This window comes from Sorex araneus, chromosome 4, assembly GCF_027595985.1.
Source record: "Sorex araneus isolate mSorAra2 chromosome 4, mSorAra2.pri, whole genome shotgun sequence".
NCBI lineage: Eukaryota > Metazoa > Chordata > Mammalia > Eulipotyphla > Soricidae > Sorex > Sorex araneus.
In genome coordinates, this window is record NC_073305.1 from 205,962,615 (window position 1) to 205,979,252 (window position 16,638).

Sequence of the window (16,638 nt, forward strand, 5' to 3'; positions counted from 1 at the left end):
GGTTCGACTCCCAGAATCCCATATGGTCCCCCGAGCACCGCCAGGGGTAATTCCTGAGTGCATGAACCAGGATTAATCCCTGTGCAACGCCGGGTGTGTGGCCCAAAAAGCAAAAAAGCCAAAAAAAAAAAAAAAGATAAGCTGGAGAGAGAGAGAGAGAGAGAGAGAGAGAGAGAGAGAGAGAGAGAGAGAGAGAGAGAGAGAGAGAGAGAGAGAGAGAGAGAGAGAGAGAGAGAGAGAGAGAGAGAGAGAGAGAGAGAGAGAGAGAGAGAGAGAGAATATGCTCACTTCTGCAGAGTGGAAGGGGGCCCCAGGACACATCCCAGTGTTAGATATGAAAGTCCACATCTCAGAGGGGAGATACCGGCTATGCATATGCTCAGGTACCACACGCGCTCAGCAGCAACACATGGGCAAAAGCAGTATATGCACATGCATCTTTTGTTCAAATTGGCGTTTATAGGGTTTCTGCTCCATAATGGGGCTTTCTAGCTAGGTAAGAGTCTGTTGCTAGGGTGATTGCCAAGGGGGTAGAGTTGGGAATAGTTGACAGTCTTCTTTCCTGGCCTTTGTTCCAGCTGGAGCTTGGGGGTGGGGGGGGCATCAAGGGAAGGTCCAGCATTCTGTGAGTCTACTCTGGCATCAGGCAAAGGTCTTATCAAACCTTAGTTTCTCTGTCTACAAGGCAGGTCCCAACAGCCTTAGGGATAGTTGGTTTATGACTTCCTGAGAACTCATTGCCACAAAGGGCCCTTCCCTATCTACCTGCTGGATCTATCTTCCAGCATCTCTTAACACCAGTAAATTAAGTCACTGTCATCCCATTGCTCATCGATCTGTTAGAGCGGGCACCAGTAACGTCTCTCATTGAGAGACTTATTGTTACTATTAAAAAAAAATCATCTTGGGGCTGAAGTGATAGCACAGCGGGTAGGGTGTTTGCCTTGCATGCAACCAACCCGGGTTCAAATCCCAGCATCCCATATGGTCCCCCGAGCACCGCCAGGGGTAATTCCTGAGTGAAGAGCCAGGAGTAACCCCTGTGCATCTCCGGGTGTGACCCAAAAAATAAATAATTAAATTTTAAAAAATCATCTTATGTCCGCGCTATCTTTATTTCAAGTTCGAAAGCAATCTCAAAGCAACAGACACGGGGCTGGAGCGATAGCACAGCGGGTAGGGTGGTTGCCTTGCACCCGGCTGACCCGGATTCGATTCCCAGCATCCCATATGCCCCCCCCCCCCCAGCACTGCCAGGAGTAATTCCTGAGTGCATGAGCCAGGAGTAACCCCTGTGCCAGGTGTGACTCAAAAAGAAAAAAGCAACAAACACGAGTAACCGGATCCAGGCCGTTTTTGTTTGCAGAAAGAACAGACCGGCCAGGGCTGAGAATCCATATTTGTGTCTGGCAAGTTAGGGCTACACGTTACGAGCTGAAGCCACTTCCATCCATGACGAGTGCTGGCAGGGCATGGCTCCCGCCTGGGGTCCCGCTAAACTAACGTCGTCGCTCTTGTTGCCCAGCCCGTCCCAGCCGCTTACGCCCGCCGCGCCGGGCACCTCGCGGCCTCTCCCGCTCCCGGGGACTGGGAAAGCCTCGAACGAAGAAGGAGCACAGACCCGGAAGTGCGGGCGACCTCCGAGCACGTGACGGTCACGTGACCGGACCCCCGCGGCTCCGTCCAACGGAACGTTCAGCTGTTCTTAAAGGTACAGGTCGCGGGGACCCCGGCTTTGGAGGAGGCCGGGGCCGCATCGGCGGGGGGGGGGGGGGGGTGAGGGGCGCGGCGGGAGAACGAGGCGCCAGATGCAGCCCCGCGAGCGGCGCGGGGCGGCGCGGGGCGCGAGTGCGGCGGCGGGGCCGCAGCCGGGACGGGCGATGGGCGTTGAACCTCCTCTCCGGCCGCAGACCCGCGTCCCCCCCGCCCGAGCGCGGGCTGCACGCTCGGACCCTCCGGGGGACCCCGGCCCCGTGTCATGGAAGGCTTGCGGCGGCGCCCGTCCGAGTCCGAGGGTGAGTGTGGCGGCCCGAGGGGTCGTGGGGCCCCGCGGGGGGCGGGGTCATGCCCTTCTCGTGTCTCCCCCCACCCCGCAGGAGAGGAGGCGGCCCCCCACACCCGGCCGCGCCAGTCGGACCGGCCCCGCGCCCCCTGGAGAAACGCGGCGGGTTTCTGGTGAGTTGCCTGAAAGCGCGGGTGCGAGAAGGGGGCTGGACCCACACATCTCTCCTGGCCCAGAGCTGAGATGTTCTGTGAAGTCCCGAGTTTGACGCATTAGTAACTATGTACCCGGCGAGCACCAGCTTCACGATGTGACCAGGACTGGTCCACCTGTAGGATTATTGACTTCATGTTTAAACGCTAAACAACTTTAAAAGAAAAAAAAATATTTTTTTTTAGATTATTTGGTCTGCACCCAGCGATGCCCAGGGGTTACTCCTAGCTCTGCACTCAGTAATTACTCCTAGCGGTGCTCAGGGGACCATATGGGTTGCCGGGATCAAACCCAGGTCAGCGACGTCCAAGGCAAGCACCCTACCCGATGTACTATCTGTCCAGCCCCCACTCCCCCCTGGATATTTGTAAAAACCTGTAGTTTCAGAAGAAAAATTTAAAACACTCTGAGCCAGAGTGTTTATTTGACACACACTTAAAAGTGCATTGAGGGCCGGAACAATAGTACAGCGGGTAGGGCGTTTGCCTGCCATGGCAAACCCGCTTCGATTCCCAGCATCGCATATGGTCCTGCAAGCATCGCCAGGAATAACCCCTGAGCACCACTGGGTGTGGCCCAAACACCAAAAAAATGAAAATAAAATAAAATAAGAAATGAGTTCCAGGGCCCTAGAGAGAGTACAGCAAATAGGGTGCATGAAAGCCTTGTTTGTGGCTGACCTGGGAATATACGGTCCCCTGAGCACTGCCAGGTGTGAGCCCTGATCGCAGAGCTAGGAATTATCCCTGAGCACCACTGAGTCTGACCCAAAAACAAGTGAACAAAAAGAGAATGCCTTCCTTTTCTTCCTCCGCAGGGTTTTGGAGATTAGATATGAACCCAAGTTGTCCTTAATCTTTTTTTTTTTTTGGGGGGGTCACACCCAGCTATGCTCAGGGGTTACTCCTGGCTTTGCACTCAGGAATTACTCCTGGCAGTGCTTGGGGGACCATATGGGATGCCGGGGATCGAACCCAGGTCGGCTGCGTGCAAGGCAAATGCCCTACCCGCTGTGCTATCGCTCCGGCCCCGTTGTCCTTAATCTTGAATGGCCTGATTCATCAAGGGAGGGAAAATGCGCTGCGTGAAAGGCGCAGAGCAGGGAAAGGGCGGGTGCTAGCACTGAGCAGAGCCCGTCGGCCTGGAGGGAGTAAGCCCTATCTAATGTGTCCGTTATTATTTCATAGAACTGAAAAAAAAACTTTCTGTCCTCACTGCAGGCTCTTGGGCCTTTGTAACAACTTCTCTTACGTGGTGATGCTCAGCGCTGCACATGACATCCTTAGTCACCAGAGGGCGCCTGGGAACCAGAGCCACGTAAGTGACCCCGCTGCCACCAGGCTCAGTCCCTGTGGGAAACGGGGCCCTCGCTAAAAGCTCAAAGGATAGGGTGACCGCAGGATGGAGCAAGCAGGTCAGAAATTTCCATTTTCCACACCTCTTGCAGGAAGGATCTTTTTAAGAATCAGTTGGTGGGCTGGAGCCATAGCACAGTGGGGAGGGCGTTTGCCTTGCATGTGGCCGACCCGGGTTGATTCCCAGCATCCCATATGGTCCCCTGAGCACCACCAGGAGTAATTCTCGAGTGCAGAGCCAGGAGTAACCCCTGAGTATCGCCAGGTGCGGGCCAAAAAGAAAATAGGGGGGGAAAAAAAACTCAGCCATGTGCAAAACAAGTGCCCCCCGCCCCCACTGTACTGTTACTCTTGCCCCTTTATTTAATTACTGTGGTAACGGGGGTCCCCTGGTTGTGGTATGTTCTCTCAATGACTCTCAGTGTTGCAGTGCAAGGGATCCTGAACGTCAGTGTGACCAGGATGTGCTTGGTGCGTGTGGGCTGACACTGGGGTCAGACCCAGGCATTCTGCCATCACCTCTCCCTGGGCTGCAGCAGCCCCGATTTTTTTTTCCTTGCTGTTGTTATTTTTTCTTTTTATTTTTGCTTTTTATTGGAGCAATGGCACAGTGGGTAGAGTGTTTGCCTTGCCCGCGGCCGACCCGGGTTTGATTCCTCTGCCCCTCTCGGAGAGCCCAGCAAGCTTCCGAGAGTATCTTGCCCACACGGCAGAGCCTGGCAAGCTACTGGTGGCGTATCCGATATGCCAAAAACAGTAACAACAAGTCTCACTATGGAGATGTTACTGGTGCCCGCTCGAGCAAATCGATGAGCAACAGGATGACAGAAACAGTAACAGTGATTAGATCCCAAATTTTATACGAAAGCTCCTGAATACAGTATCCAAATTAAATCCACTTGCATGGCCTGAGGGCTACAGTGTAAGACCTTGCTGGACGCTGCCCCCACCCTGCTGGGCACCCGGTGAGGCCATTGCTGCCCAAGGCCCTCCTTCAAGTCTGAGGAGCAACTGAGGCAGGCGGAGATGGTGTTTCTGGGCCTCGGGCCCCTGGGGGTGAAAGACTTTCCTTCTCTCACAGGTGGAGCCAGGCCCCACGCCCAGCCCCCACAACAGCTCGTCTCGATTTGACTGCAACCCCATCTCCACCGCGGTGAGTCCTGAGTCCCGCCGAGCCTGCCCCGCACAACCGTGAACACGGACACTGTGACATCCCTGTTTTCCCACACAACCGTGAACGCGGACACTGTGACATCCCTGTTTTCCCACACAACCGTGAACGCGGACACTGTGACGTCCCCATTTCCCCACACAACTGTGAACGCGGACACTGTGACGTCCCCGTTTCCCCAACAGGGAAGAGGCCTTGACACCCCGCCGAGGCGCGGCAGAGGTGGGGTCTGAGCATGCACGTGGCGAGGCTCACGCCGGCTCCTCTGTGCTCCTCCCCAGGCAGTGCTCCTAGCGGACATCCTCCCCACCCTCGGAATCAAGCTGTTGGCCCCACTCGGGCTCCACCTGCTGCCCTACAGGTCTGGGCGGGACTGGGCAGGGGAGGCTGCGAGGCTGGGGGTGCCAGCCCCCCTGACCTGCCCCTGCCCCGGCCCCCCACAGCCCCCGGGTGCTCGTCTGCGGGGTGTGCGCTGCCGGAAGCTTCCTCCTGGTGGCCTTCTCTCCTTCCGTGGTGATCAGCCTGTGTGGTGGGTGTCAAGTTTTATAGGTTTTTTTTGGGGGGGGAACCCAGAGAAACTGGACAGAGCACTGGGGGGTGCTCTCCCCACGCTTTCCCCAGGAGAGGGATGTTTCTGTAGCCCTTGGAAGCCCCGATAAGGGCGTCGGGATGGGGGGCGGGAGCTGAGGTGGGGGTGAGGACGGCTGGAGAAGGTGGCACAGGTGTTCAGGGCCGCTCCTGGGGTGACAGCTGGGCAGCTCGAGGGAGCTCTGCCCTGCCGAGAAGAAGCTGCTTCTCCTTCCCTCTGGGGCCCGGCCAGGCACGGGCTCTGTCGCCCTCTGAGGTCTGAGGCTGTGTCTGAGCCTGACGCACCATGGCCCTGCTTGTTCCATGTTTCTCTCAGGTGTGGTCCTGGCGAGCATCTCCTCAGGGCTGGGGGAGGTCACCTTCCTCTCACTCACCGCCCACTACCCCAGGTAAGCTGCTGCACCGGGGACACTCAGAAACACCCAGAAACACCCCCGTTGCCTGGGGCTCTGGGCCTCCTTTTTCTCTTAGATTTTTTTTTTTCTTCTTCCTTGGTTTTGGGTCAAACGGGTTGACTATGTGGAAGGTAAACGCCCTCCCTGCTGTACTATCACTCCCCTAACATCTACGTGACTTTTGTTCAATAAGAACTATTTTGCCGGGGTCTGGAGAGATAGCACAGCGGGTAGGGCATTTGCTTTGCACGCAGCCAACCCGGGTTCAATTCCCAGCATTGCATATGGTCCCCCAAGCACTGTCAGGAGTAATTCCTGAGTATATGAGCCAGGAATAAACTCTGTGCATTGCCGGAAGTGACCCAAAAAGAAAAAAAACTATTTTCCATCACCCCAGTCAGGTGAGATTGCAGAGTGCTTGGTTTTCTCTGACTTACTGTATTAACAAGGCCTTATAGGCCTCTCCGTGTTGCAAATATTGGGATTTCTGAGGCGCCTCTCAGAAATCTGTGTCTCTCCCACACCTGAGACCCGTTCACTGCCCCTGTGTTCTCCTCCGCAGGGCTGTGATCTCCTGGTGGTCGTCAGGTACTGGGGGAGCAGGGCTGTTGGGGGCCTTGTCCTACCTGGGCCTTACCCAGGCCGGCCTGTCCCCACAGCACACGCTGCTGTCCATGCTGGGCGTCCCCGCGCTGCTGCTGCTCAGGTACGGGAGGCTCGGGCCCATCTCCTGAGGGGACGTGGGCTCTGAACATCCCCTGGTTTGAGTTCGGGGCAGCCGCTGGTGGTGTGGACATGGGGCTTCCCGCATGGCACTCGGTGTCCCCCTGTCTCAGAGGTGAGCCCCATCCTGGCTCTCTGTGAGTCGGCACGTGGGCAGCGCCCGGCAGAGTCCTCTTCCCAAGCCATTTGAGGGCCGGATGGTGGACTTGGTCAGTTTCATGTGTGTGTTTGTGCTTTAGGGGCAGAGAATGTATTGATCAAAACCTAGGGCAAGACTGTGCAGGAAAAAGGAAATTCAACATGAAAATATCACGTGAAAAGCGTTATGTACAGTAGTGTGGTAGCAGTAGATATCCAGCGGCCAGGCAGAAGGGACTGAAGTTTGGGGGGTTCCTGCCCCCAGCCTCTGTGTGGTGCACAGGGCCAGGGGCTAGTTGGTTCCATGGTGGCAGGTGTCCAGACTAGGGAGATAGAAGTGTCCTTCCCGGGGCTGGAGCGATAGTACAGTGGGTAGGGCGTTTGCCTTGTACGCGGCCGACCCGGGTTCAATTCCCAGCATCCCATATGGTCCCCTGAGCACTGCTAGGAGTGATTTCTGAGTGCATAAGCCAGGAGTAACCCCTGTGCATTGTTGGGTGTGACCCAAAAAGCCAAAAAAAAAAAAAGCGTCCCTCCAGAATTGCAGTGCTTCAGTGTGGGGCTGAGGGCTGGCGGGGGCCTCAGAGGCAATGAGGGGGGGCCCTGGACAGAAGCCAACGGCACTCTTCCCTCCCCTCCCCCAGCTACTTCTCATTGCTCACGACTGCCGAGCCCCAGGACCCCGGAGGGGAAGAGGAGGCAGAGACTTCCAGCCGGCAGCCGCTGATCAGCAACGAGACCCCAGAATCAAAGCCAGGTAGGCGACAGGGGGCCCCGTCCTCGCAGGGGTCACCTGCTGGGCCTTCATCAGTGCCCCCTGCAGTGGGCCCGGGTGGGAGCGCCTGTCCCATTCAGCTCATCATGAGCTGCTGGGCACTCAGTCCGCAGGGCGCTGCTGTCACTGGCGATGAGAGGCCCGAGAAACCAGGGCGCTGCACCTCAGACAGGGCCGTGTCAGAAGCCAGCCACTAGGGGGCTGGAGCGATAGCACAGCGGGGAGGGCGTTTGCCTTGCACGCGGCCGACCCAGGTTTGATTCCCAGCATCCCATATGGTCCACTGAGCACCGCCAGGAGTAATTCCTGAGTGCAGAGCCAGGAGTAACCCTCTGTGCACTGGTGGGTGTGACCCAAAAAGAAAAAAAAAAAAAGAGAAGAAACCTGCCACTAGGGGGCTGCTGGTTAGGAGGTGTCGTTGGACAGGGAGTGACAAGGAGTCAGCCCTGGGGACAGGGGATGACCAGGCAGAGGATCTGCAAGTGCTGAGGTCCTGCAAAGGCAGGAAGCTTCGAAATGGAGCCAAGGGGGCTGAATAGGACAGTGGGGAGGACGCTTGCTCTGCACGCAGCCAAGCGGGGTTCCGTCCCTGTCATCCCGTATGGCCCCTCACACCCAGCACCGCCAGGAGTAACCCCTGAGTATCACTGGGTGTGGCCCAAGAGCTGAAAATAAGAAGAAATAGAAGCAAGGGCCTGGTGTGGCTGGGGAGGGGAGGCCGCCACCAGGTCTCCTCTGAGGTGAGGGGCCGCTCTCCACTTGATGCTTGGGGCATGTTCCTGGCGTTGGCAGGACCACGGGGTACCAGGGTTTGAACCCAGGATTCCTACATGGAAACAATGTTTTTTTTTTTTTTTTTTTTTTGCTTTTTTTGGGTCACACCTGGCGATGCACAACAGTCATTCCTGGCTCTGCACTCAGGAATTACCCCTGGCGGTGCTCAGGGGACCATATGGGATGCTGGGAATCAAACCCAGGTCGGCTGCATGTAAGGCAAACGCCCTACCCGCTGTGCTATTGCTCCAGCCCCTACATGGAAACAATGTGCTCCAGCCCTTGGAACTATCTTCCTGTCACCCTAACTGTCTGGGGGGGCAGCGGGGATTGGGGTTCCCGGCAGGGCTCACGGTGTACTCCTGGCTCTGCATTCAGGGATTCCTCTTGACAGGGCTTAGGGGACTGTAACGGGTGCTGAGGATCAAACCGGTTGGCTGTGTGCAAGGCAAGTGCCTTCACAGTCCTGTCTCCCAGCGCCTGAACTTTTTTTTAAGTGCTGGTAACATAGACGTAACCGGCAGGTTATCTATGTAACATGAAGGTTAACCTTTTGGGTCCATACCCAGCAGTGCTCAGGGGCTGCTCCTAGCTCCGTGCTCAGGGCTCACGCCCCAAGGTGCTCAGAAGACTGTGAGGTCCTTGGAGCTGCCTCCCCGGCTCCCACTTTAGCCGTTCTCAGCGTTGCACCCGTCCCCGTGGCAGGGTGCTCGCTGTCCTGGCTGCCGGAGGGGGGTGCAGGGGGGGGCCCTTCCCTACCAGCAGCCCTTGCTGCATCGGCAGGATGATCCCTTCTCTCCCGACCCTGCAGACGTTGGCTCGGACCTCTCCCTCCAGGAGAAGTGGACCGTGTTTAAGGTACGGGTGGTGGCTCTGGTGTGTGCCCGGTGGCCGGTGCCCAGCGCTCGGCCCTCTGCTCAGGCCCGCGACTCTTCCAGGGCCTGCTGCGGTACATCATCCCCCTGGTGCTGGTGTACTTCACTGAGTACTTCATCAACCAGGGCCTTGTGAGTACGGGCTGCTGGGACGGGTGTGGAGGCAGCCGTCCGGCGGGGACTCACCTGGCCCTGTCCGTCTCCCCTGTAGTTTGAGCTCCTCTTCTTCCGGAACACGTCCCTGAGCCACGCGCAGCAGTATCGCTGGTGAGAATGGGGGGTGGGGGTGTGGATAGCGGACAGGGAGGGCCTGGGAAGAAGGCCTCAAGGGGCAGGGCTGACCTACTGAACTGCTACCCCTACACCCCCAGGTACCAGATGCTGTACCAGGCCGGCGTCTTTGCATCCCGATCCTCTCTCCGCTGCTGTCGAATCCGCTTCACCTGGGTCCTGGCCCTGCTGCAGGTACCAGGCCCCTGACTGCCCCTCTCCTCCCTCTGCAGCTCCCAGCATCCAGGGTACGTTTACCTCCCTCCCCCCACTAGCCCCCAGTTGTGTGAACTCAGGTTCTCACGGGCCTGCAGGACTCCATGTCAGCCGCATGGCCCAGACGCCAGATGAACTGGGAGCGAGTCACAGCCGCGCTGCCCGGCCACTGTGCAACACGGGGCAGGCCTCTGGGCCAGTGTGGACCGGTTTCCTCTCTGAACCGGGCATGAGCTAGGAAGGAAAGTCCAAGACTTAGTGTTGTGCTGCCGTCAGTTGGCTCTGAAAATCAGTCGGAAAAAAATGTAGATTGGGGTGGAAGCCAAGGTAGAGCATTTGCCTTGCACACGGCCGACCGAGGTTCAGTCCCCGACATCCCATAGGATGGCCCGCACACAGGTAGGAGTGAGTCCGGAGCCAGCAATAACCCCTGAGCACTGCCAGCTGTGCTCCCTCTCAAAAAAATAGAGTTCTTTTTTTTTATTTTTGGGTGATACCCGGCGATGCTCAGGGGTTACTCCTGGTTCTGCATCTCAGGAATTACTCCTGGTGTTGCTCGGGGGACCATATGGGATGCTGGGAATCGAATCCGGGTCAGCCGCGTGCAAGGCAAATGCCCTACCCGCCGTGCTATCGCTCCTGCCCACCCAAAATAGAGTTCTTTTGACTCTGGTTGGTTAATCACACCTGAGTCAGTAGGTGAGTGAATGTAGCTACCCGTGGGAAAGTGCATCGCTGTGGCCTTCTGGTGTTGAAAGGCTGAAAACCACTAATCTCCCTCCTTGGTTATATCTGCTCATCCGTGGGCTGAGTAGGACGGGGATGGTGCTCAGGGGTGCAGCGGTAGAATGTTTGTAGAACACTGCTCTACAGCTGAGGAGAGATCCCAGCCCTTACTGCGGTCTAACAAAAGTAGCTTCAGACAGCTTGCATACAAGGTCACCAGGCTGCACGCTGAAAGGAAATAACCTTGACCTGTTGGAGAAAAGTCCTTTGACCTTTTTAACAAACTTAATTTTAAGATCACAAAAATGGAGTAAGTACAGATTATACTTCACTTGTGGTTTTTTTTTTTTGTTTGTTTGTTTTTTCTTTTTGGGTCACACCCGGCGATGCACAGGAGTTATTTCTGGTTCTGTACTCAGGAATTACTCCTGGCGGTGCTTGGGGGATCCTATGGGATGCCAGGAATCGAACCCGGGTCGGCCGCGTGCAAGGCAAACACCCTACCCAATGTGCTATCGCTCCAGCCCACTTCGCTTGTGTTTTTTTTGTTTTGTTTCTTGTGTTGGGTTTTGTACCACACCTGCTGATGCTCAGGGCTCACCTCTGGCTGTACACTCAGGGGTCACTCCTGGTGGGCTCGGGGACCTGATGAGGTGCCAGTGATTGAACCTGAGTCAGCCTCATTCAAGGCAAGCCCCTTGGCCCACTGTAGTATTTCTCTGTGCCCCCAGATTATACCTCAATGTTATATGTTCATATTTCCTCCGTGCTGGGGCTGGAGCGATAGCACAGCGGGTAAGGCATTTGCCTTGCACGAGGCCGACCCGAGTTCAAATCCCAGCATCCCATATGGTCCCCTGAGCACTGCCAGGAGTAATTCCTGAGTGTAGAACCAGGAGTAACCCCTGTGCATCGCCGGGTGTGAACCAAAAAGCATATTTCCTCCGTGCAGTCCTGAGCCCAGGGCAGAAATGTGTTGCCTTCGAGCTGAGCTGTAATTGTGATCACAGCAGCTTCCTCAGGCAGGGGTTTGCCCTAACAGAAAACATCTGTTCACGCTGCTGCTAACAGTATTTTTTTTTATTTTGTTTTTATTTACTTTGCTTTTGGGGTCATACCCAGTGATGCTCAGGGGTTACGCCTGGCTCTGCACTCAGGAATTACTCCTGATGTTGCCTGGAGGACTATGTGGGATGCCAGGGATCTAACCTGGGTTGGCTGTGTGCAAGGCAATCACCTTCCCCGCTGTACTGTCACTCCAGCCCTGACAGCATTTCTTGCTATCACCAACACACGGGATCCAGAGTGCTCTTTTAAACTCGACCTCAGGGTTCCTGTGTTCGGGCCTCTGGGCCGGAGAGACAGTGCAGCAAACAGGGCACCTCCTTGTGCCCAGCAGACCTTGTCCGATCCCGGGAGCACCACAGGAGCCCCAAGACCCGCCAGGAGATGATCCTTGAACGTAGGGGCAGGAGGAAGTCCTGAGCAGCACCGGGTGTGGCCCCAAAAAATAACAAAGCAAAACAAAAAGTGACCCTCTGAGGAGGAGGAGGCCGGCATGGCTCTCCGTGGTGCAGGCCATCTGTGGCACATCAGGTGCACCCCAGGGGGCCTACACAGCGGGGAGACCATTCTGTGTACAGAGGAGCGGAGAATGGGGTCCCCTGAAGGATCAAGCTCAGAAAACCCTACATGTCCATCCCATTGGGGGGGCCTCCTAAAAGAGGTGACACAGGGCTGGAGCAATAGCACAGCGAGTAGGGCATTTGCCTTGCACACAGCTGACCCGGGTTCGATTCCCAGTATCCCATATGGTCTCCTGAGCACCGCCAGGGGTAATTTCTGAGTGCAGAGCCAGGAGTAACCCCTGTGCATCGCCAGGTGTGACCCAAAAAGCAAAAAAATTAAAAAATAAAAAATAAAATAAAAATAAAAGAGGTGACACGTTAAAAAAAGTATCACTGTCACTGATCACTGTCATCCCGTTGCTCATCGATTTGATCGAGTGGGCACCAGTAATGTCTCTCATTGTGAGACTTATTGTACTGTTTTTGGCATATCCAATACGAAAAAATAAAAGAGGTGACAGCATGGAGATAGTTGGGGCCCGTTCTGCCCAGTGGACCCCAGGAGACCCACCTCCCTGTTGGGACAACCAGGAATGCATCCAGATGGGGCCAGTGGCACCTGGAGAGCAAAATCAGCCCCGGCCCCGGCCTGCTGGGCTAACTATGGCTCAGTATGGCAAAATGGGGGGCTTCCTCTGTTCGGGGGGTCAGGGAGCCCTTGGGAGGGGGCCCAGGAGAGAGACCGTGTGAGCGCCCTAATCTCAGCTGAACTGTTGGGATGAGGAGGCGCTGGGGTGGGGGCGGGGGGCTAGCGTTGCCAAGGTGGGAGTGCCCCAAGCATGGGGGAGGCTGGGAGGGTCTGAGGCGGGGAGCCAGAAGACTGGCCTCAGGGTCTGGGGGAAGCCCTACCAGCTTCCAGAAGCCCTACTCCAGCTTCCAGAACCAAGGCCCCCCTTTCTCCGGCCTCTATGCCATGTTGACGCCACCCGCCCTCCCCGCCCCCACAGTGCCTCAACCTGGCCTTCCTGCTGGTGGCCGTGTGCGTGAACTTCCTGCCAAGCATCTACCTCGTCTTCCTGATCATTCTGTATGAGGGGCTCCTGGGGGGTGCGGCCTACGTGAACACCTTCCACAACATCGCACTGGAGGTCAGCACGGCTGCCTGAGGGCGCACTCGAGGCGGGGAGGCCCGGCTGGAGGGGAGCCCCGCAGCCTCACCCCGTTTCCCACCCGCACCCACAGAGCAGCCCCGAGCACCGGGAGTTCGCCATGGAGACCGCCTGCATCTCCGACACCCTGGGGATATCCCTGTCGGGACTCCTGGCGCTGCCGCTGCACAACTACCTTTGCCACCTCTCCTGACACTAACGCTGGGACTGACGGACAGGCAGGTCAGACACCGAGGCCCGAGAGCGACACCTCGGACTGGCCCCCACCCCCGTCCCGAACACAGAGGTGTGTGAAGTTCCACTCCTGCAAGGGGCAGCCTTGCCACCTACCCCACGCTGGTCTCGGGGAGTTTCTGGTGCACTTTATGCCCTTGGAATAAATGTCTGTTTCTTTAATCCATCCTTCTGCCATTTTTCTCTCTGCAAAAAAGTTTTTTTTTAATTTATTTTAATTAGTGAATCACTGTGAGGGTACAGTTACAGATTTACACACCTTCGTGCTAGTGTTTCCGTCATACACTGTTCAGGGACCCATCCCTCCACCAGTGCCCATTCTCCACCACCAATGAACCCAGTATCCCTCCCACCCAAAAAGAAGTTTCTTTTATTTCAGAAGAGGCACATGCCCGCTCGGGACTGTCCCTGGGAGGGTGTAAGAGCTTTTCAGCCTGGAAGGGCGGTAGGTAGGGCGCTTGCTTGCCTTGCACGTGGCTGGCCTGGGTTCAGTCTCTGGCACCACCAGGAGTGATTACTGAGCACAGAGCCAGGAGTAACCCTTGAGCACCATCAGGGTGGCCCCCAAACAAAACAAAAACCTCAAAAAACAATATTTGAGCCTGTTCTTGTTAGTCTTTAAGACTTTGGGACCAGAGTGATGGTGCAGTGGGTAGGGTAACTGCCTTGTATGCAGTGGGCCCGGGTTCAGCCCCTAGGATCTCATACGGTCCCCTGAGCACTGCCAAGAGTAGTTCCTGAGTGCAGACTCAGGATTCCCCCGGGCATTGCCAGATGTAGCCAGTAAAGCAAGACTTATTATTTCATTGGTATTCATTCACTGTATAGAACAACCTGAATACATTCCTCACACACATTTTCATATGTGTAGACAAGTTGAAAGAGGACCAGCCATGCACAGAGCCACCCCAGGTTTGGTTTCTAGCCACCCATATGGTCCCCTGAGCATCACCAAGGAGTAATTCCTGAGTGCAGAGCCAGGAGTAATCCCCTGAGCATCACCCGGTGTGACTCAAAAACCAAATAGTAATAATAATACCTCTTAATACATTTTATATTTTTTAGCAGTATACCTTGTTTTATGGTCTTCTGGGTTAGTACTCAGCGGCTACTCCCAGCAGTGCTCAGGGGACTGTTTGGTGCCAAGGCTAGAACATGGGCCTCCCACATGCTTTGCATGTGGCTCAGCTGTTTGAGCTATCTTTCCACTCCCAGTTGCATGTGTGTGTGTGTTTGAGGGGGTTTGGGTCACACCCAGCAGTGTTCAGGACCTACTCCTGACTCAGAGCTCAGGAATCACTCCCAGTGGTGTGCAGGTGAGCATTTGTGGTACTGGGGATAGAACTCAAGTGGGCTGCATGCAAGGCAAGAACCTTGACCTCTGTACTCTCTCCTCACCCTCAATTAATTAATTAATTTTGCTTCCCAAGTGGGTTTAAGGGGGCCAGGATCCATCTCATCACAATAATTAGCCACATGGGCCAGTGGTTCAGGGCTGGACCCAAAGATGTGGTGCCACTTAGTCCCTGTGGTGCCTGTGACTGTCAGGGTCATCCTGGCAGTACCCCGGGGCTTCCAGCACCACCCAGTGATGCTTGGGAGACCACGTGGTGCCAGACACCAAACCCAACTGGCCACATGCCTTGCATTTACTACCTCTAACGGCTATTCTATCTCCCAAGCACTGCCAGAAGTAACCCCTGAGTGCCACTGGGTATAGCCCCCCGGACCAAATATATATCTTTATTTTTTATTTTTTTTTTATTTTCCATTGCTCATTTTTATTTATTTATTTATTTTTTAATTAATAGTTTATTTTTAATTAGTGAGTCAACGTGAGGGTACAGTTACAGATTTATACATTTTTGTGCTCATGTTTCTCCCTTACAAAGTTTGATAACCCATCCCTTCACCAGTGCCCATTCTCCACCACCAGTAAACCCAACATCCCTCCCCCCTCCCCAGTCCCGTCTCCCCCCACCCCACCCTGCCACTATGGCAGGGAATTCCCTTTTGTTCTCTCTCTCTGATTAGGTGTTGTGGTTTGCAATAAAGGTGTTGAGTGGCCATTGTGTTCAGTCTCTAGTCTATATTTGGCCAGCATCATCTATCCCCCACATGACCAACAACCACATTTTACTTGCTGTTCCCTTCTCTGAGTTGCCCAGAATGAGAGAACAGCCTCCAAGCCATGGTGATAACCTCCTGGTACTTATTTCTACTATTCTTGGGTGTTCGTCTTCCAAATATATATCTTTAGAAGAGTTTTCTGTGGACTCTGAATCCAAGGGCCTGATTTCAGTTGCTTTGCTAAAAACTCCTCTTTGTGAATCGAGGTTTTCTCAACTATCAAATGAGGTTGGTAACAGCTGCCCCTCCTGCCTGCCTGCAGGTCTGTCGTGAGTTTCGAATGCCTTTATGCGTTTAAAATTGCTCTTCAAAGTCCAGTTATGACCGTGACCTTTGTTTGCTGGTAGCATTATTACAGGCAGTTGAAGAGGACGGTTGACTCAGGGTGATGTGTCCACCCACACAGACCGGTGCATGCAGACTAATCAGAGCTCTGCCAGCCGAGCTTCCTGCTCTGCAGCTGCTATGGACGCCACAGAGGACGCCACTAACATTTACCCGTCCAGAACACCCGGGCTCTGCCGGGCCCCTGGCTCATAGCCTAGTTATGTTCATAGAAGACAAAGTTCTCAGCTTTTCTTTACTCTCCCTTCATCCCCATCTATCCTATTTCGTCCACTTAAACATTGTGAGTGTTTGGGGCTGGAACCATGGTACAGGGAGAAGGATGTTTGCCTTGCACGTGGCCAACCCTTGTTTGATTCACTGGCATCCCGTATTGTCCTCTGATCACTACTAGGAGTAATTCCTGAGTGCAGAGCCAGGAATAACCCCCTGGGCATCACCGAATGTCACCTAAAAGAAAAAAAAAATATGAGGGGCAAGAGTATTGTCTTGCATGCAGTCGACCCGGGTTCGATCCCTGGCACCCCACATGTATCCTAGTATCACCAGGTGCAGTCTCTGAGCTCTGAGTCAGGAGTAAGCCCTGAGCATTGCCAAGATGTGTGACACAAAAACAAAACAAAAAAATTGTGAAGGACCAGGGATGTGGTTAGTGGTCAAGTGTATGCTTCACATGTGTGGGGCCCTGAGCTTGATCTCAGTACAGAAACTTAACACTCCCCCTCCCACCAAAAAAAACAAACTAGAATCCAGCTCTAAAACAACAAAGCTCTCAATAGTTCAGATGGCTGTGAAATATTCCGGTTGAATGTTTGGGTTGAAAGATCCGGGGTAAGTCCCTTGTGGGGACAACAGAAGCTTGCACAATAAAAATATTTTATGACGATTTAAAAGAGGCATTCGTCCATGCGAATCCCTCGGCCTCCTATACTGTCTTCCGAGTCCCGCCAGGAGTGATCTTTTAGCACAGA

The 16,638-nt window shown here is 54.9% G+C and overlaps 1 protein-coding gene across 3 annotated transcripts; it reads left to right on the plus strand.

The window, feature by feature from the left end:
• Window positions 1–1,668: 1,668 nt before the first annotated feature.
• Window positions 1,669–13,354, plus strand: CLN3 (CLN3 lysosomal/endosomal transmembrane protein, battenin). 3 transcript variants are annotated; one of them, XM_055137046.1, is made up of 16 exons: window positions 1,669–1,711; window positions 1,911–2,015; window positions 2,097–2,175; window positions 3,436–3,532; window positions 4,652–4,723; window positions 5,023–5,102; window positions 5,185–5,270; window positions 5,646–5,718; window positions 6,287–6,430; window positions 7,230–7,342; window positions 8,946–8,992; window positions 9,073–9,141; window positions 9,221–9,276; window positions 9,381–9,474; window positions 12,797–12,937; window positions 13,032–13,354. In XM_055137046.1, exons 2-16 carry the CDS (start codon window positions 1,979–1,981, stop codon window positions 13,149–13,151), a joined length of 1,308 nt encoding a protein of 435 aa, XP_054993021.1. In that variant the 5' UTR covers window positions 1,669–1,711; window positions 1,911–1,978; the 3' UTR covers window positions 13,152–13,354. The 3 variants fall into 3 exon arrangements, with proteins under 3 accessions (XP_054993021.1, XP_054993023.1, XP_054993022.1); XM_055137048.1 differs by lacking the exons at window positions 1,669–1,711; window positions 2,097–2,175 and having other exon boundaries at window positions 1,789–2,015; XM_055137047.1 differs by lacking the exons at window positions 1,669–1,711; window positions 13,032–13,354 and having other exon boundaries at window positions 1,829–2,015; window positions 9,381–9,527; window positions 12,797–12,934.
• Window positions 13,355–16,638: the final 3,284 nt, after the last annotated feature.

Excerpts from the sequence above, each read along its gene's own strand:
- CLN3 (XM_055137046.1), top strand. The coding sequence starts at position 1,979 with ATGGAAGGCTTGCGGCGGCGCCCGTCCGAGTCCGAGG. Across the intron at positions 5,271-5,645 it reads CGTGGTGATCAGCCTGTGTG|GTGTGGTCCTGGCGAGCATC; the intron begins GTGGGTGTCAAG and ends TGTTTCTCTCAG. Across the intron at positions 7,343-8,945 it reads GACCCCAGAATCAAAGCCAG|ACGTTGGCTCGGACCTCTCC; the intron begins GTAGGCGACAGG and ends CCGACCCTGCAG.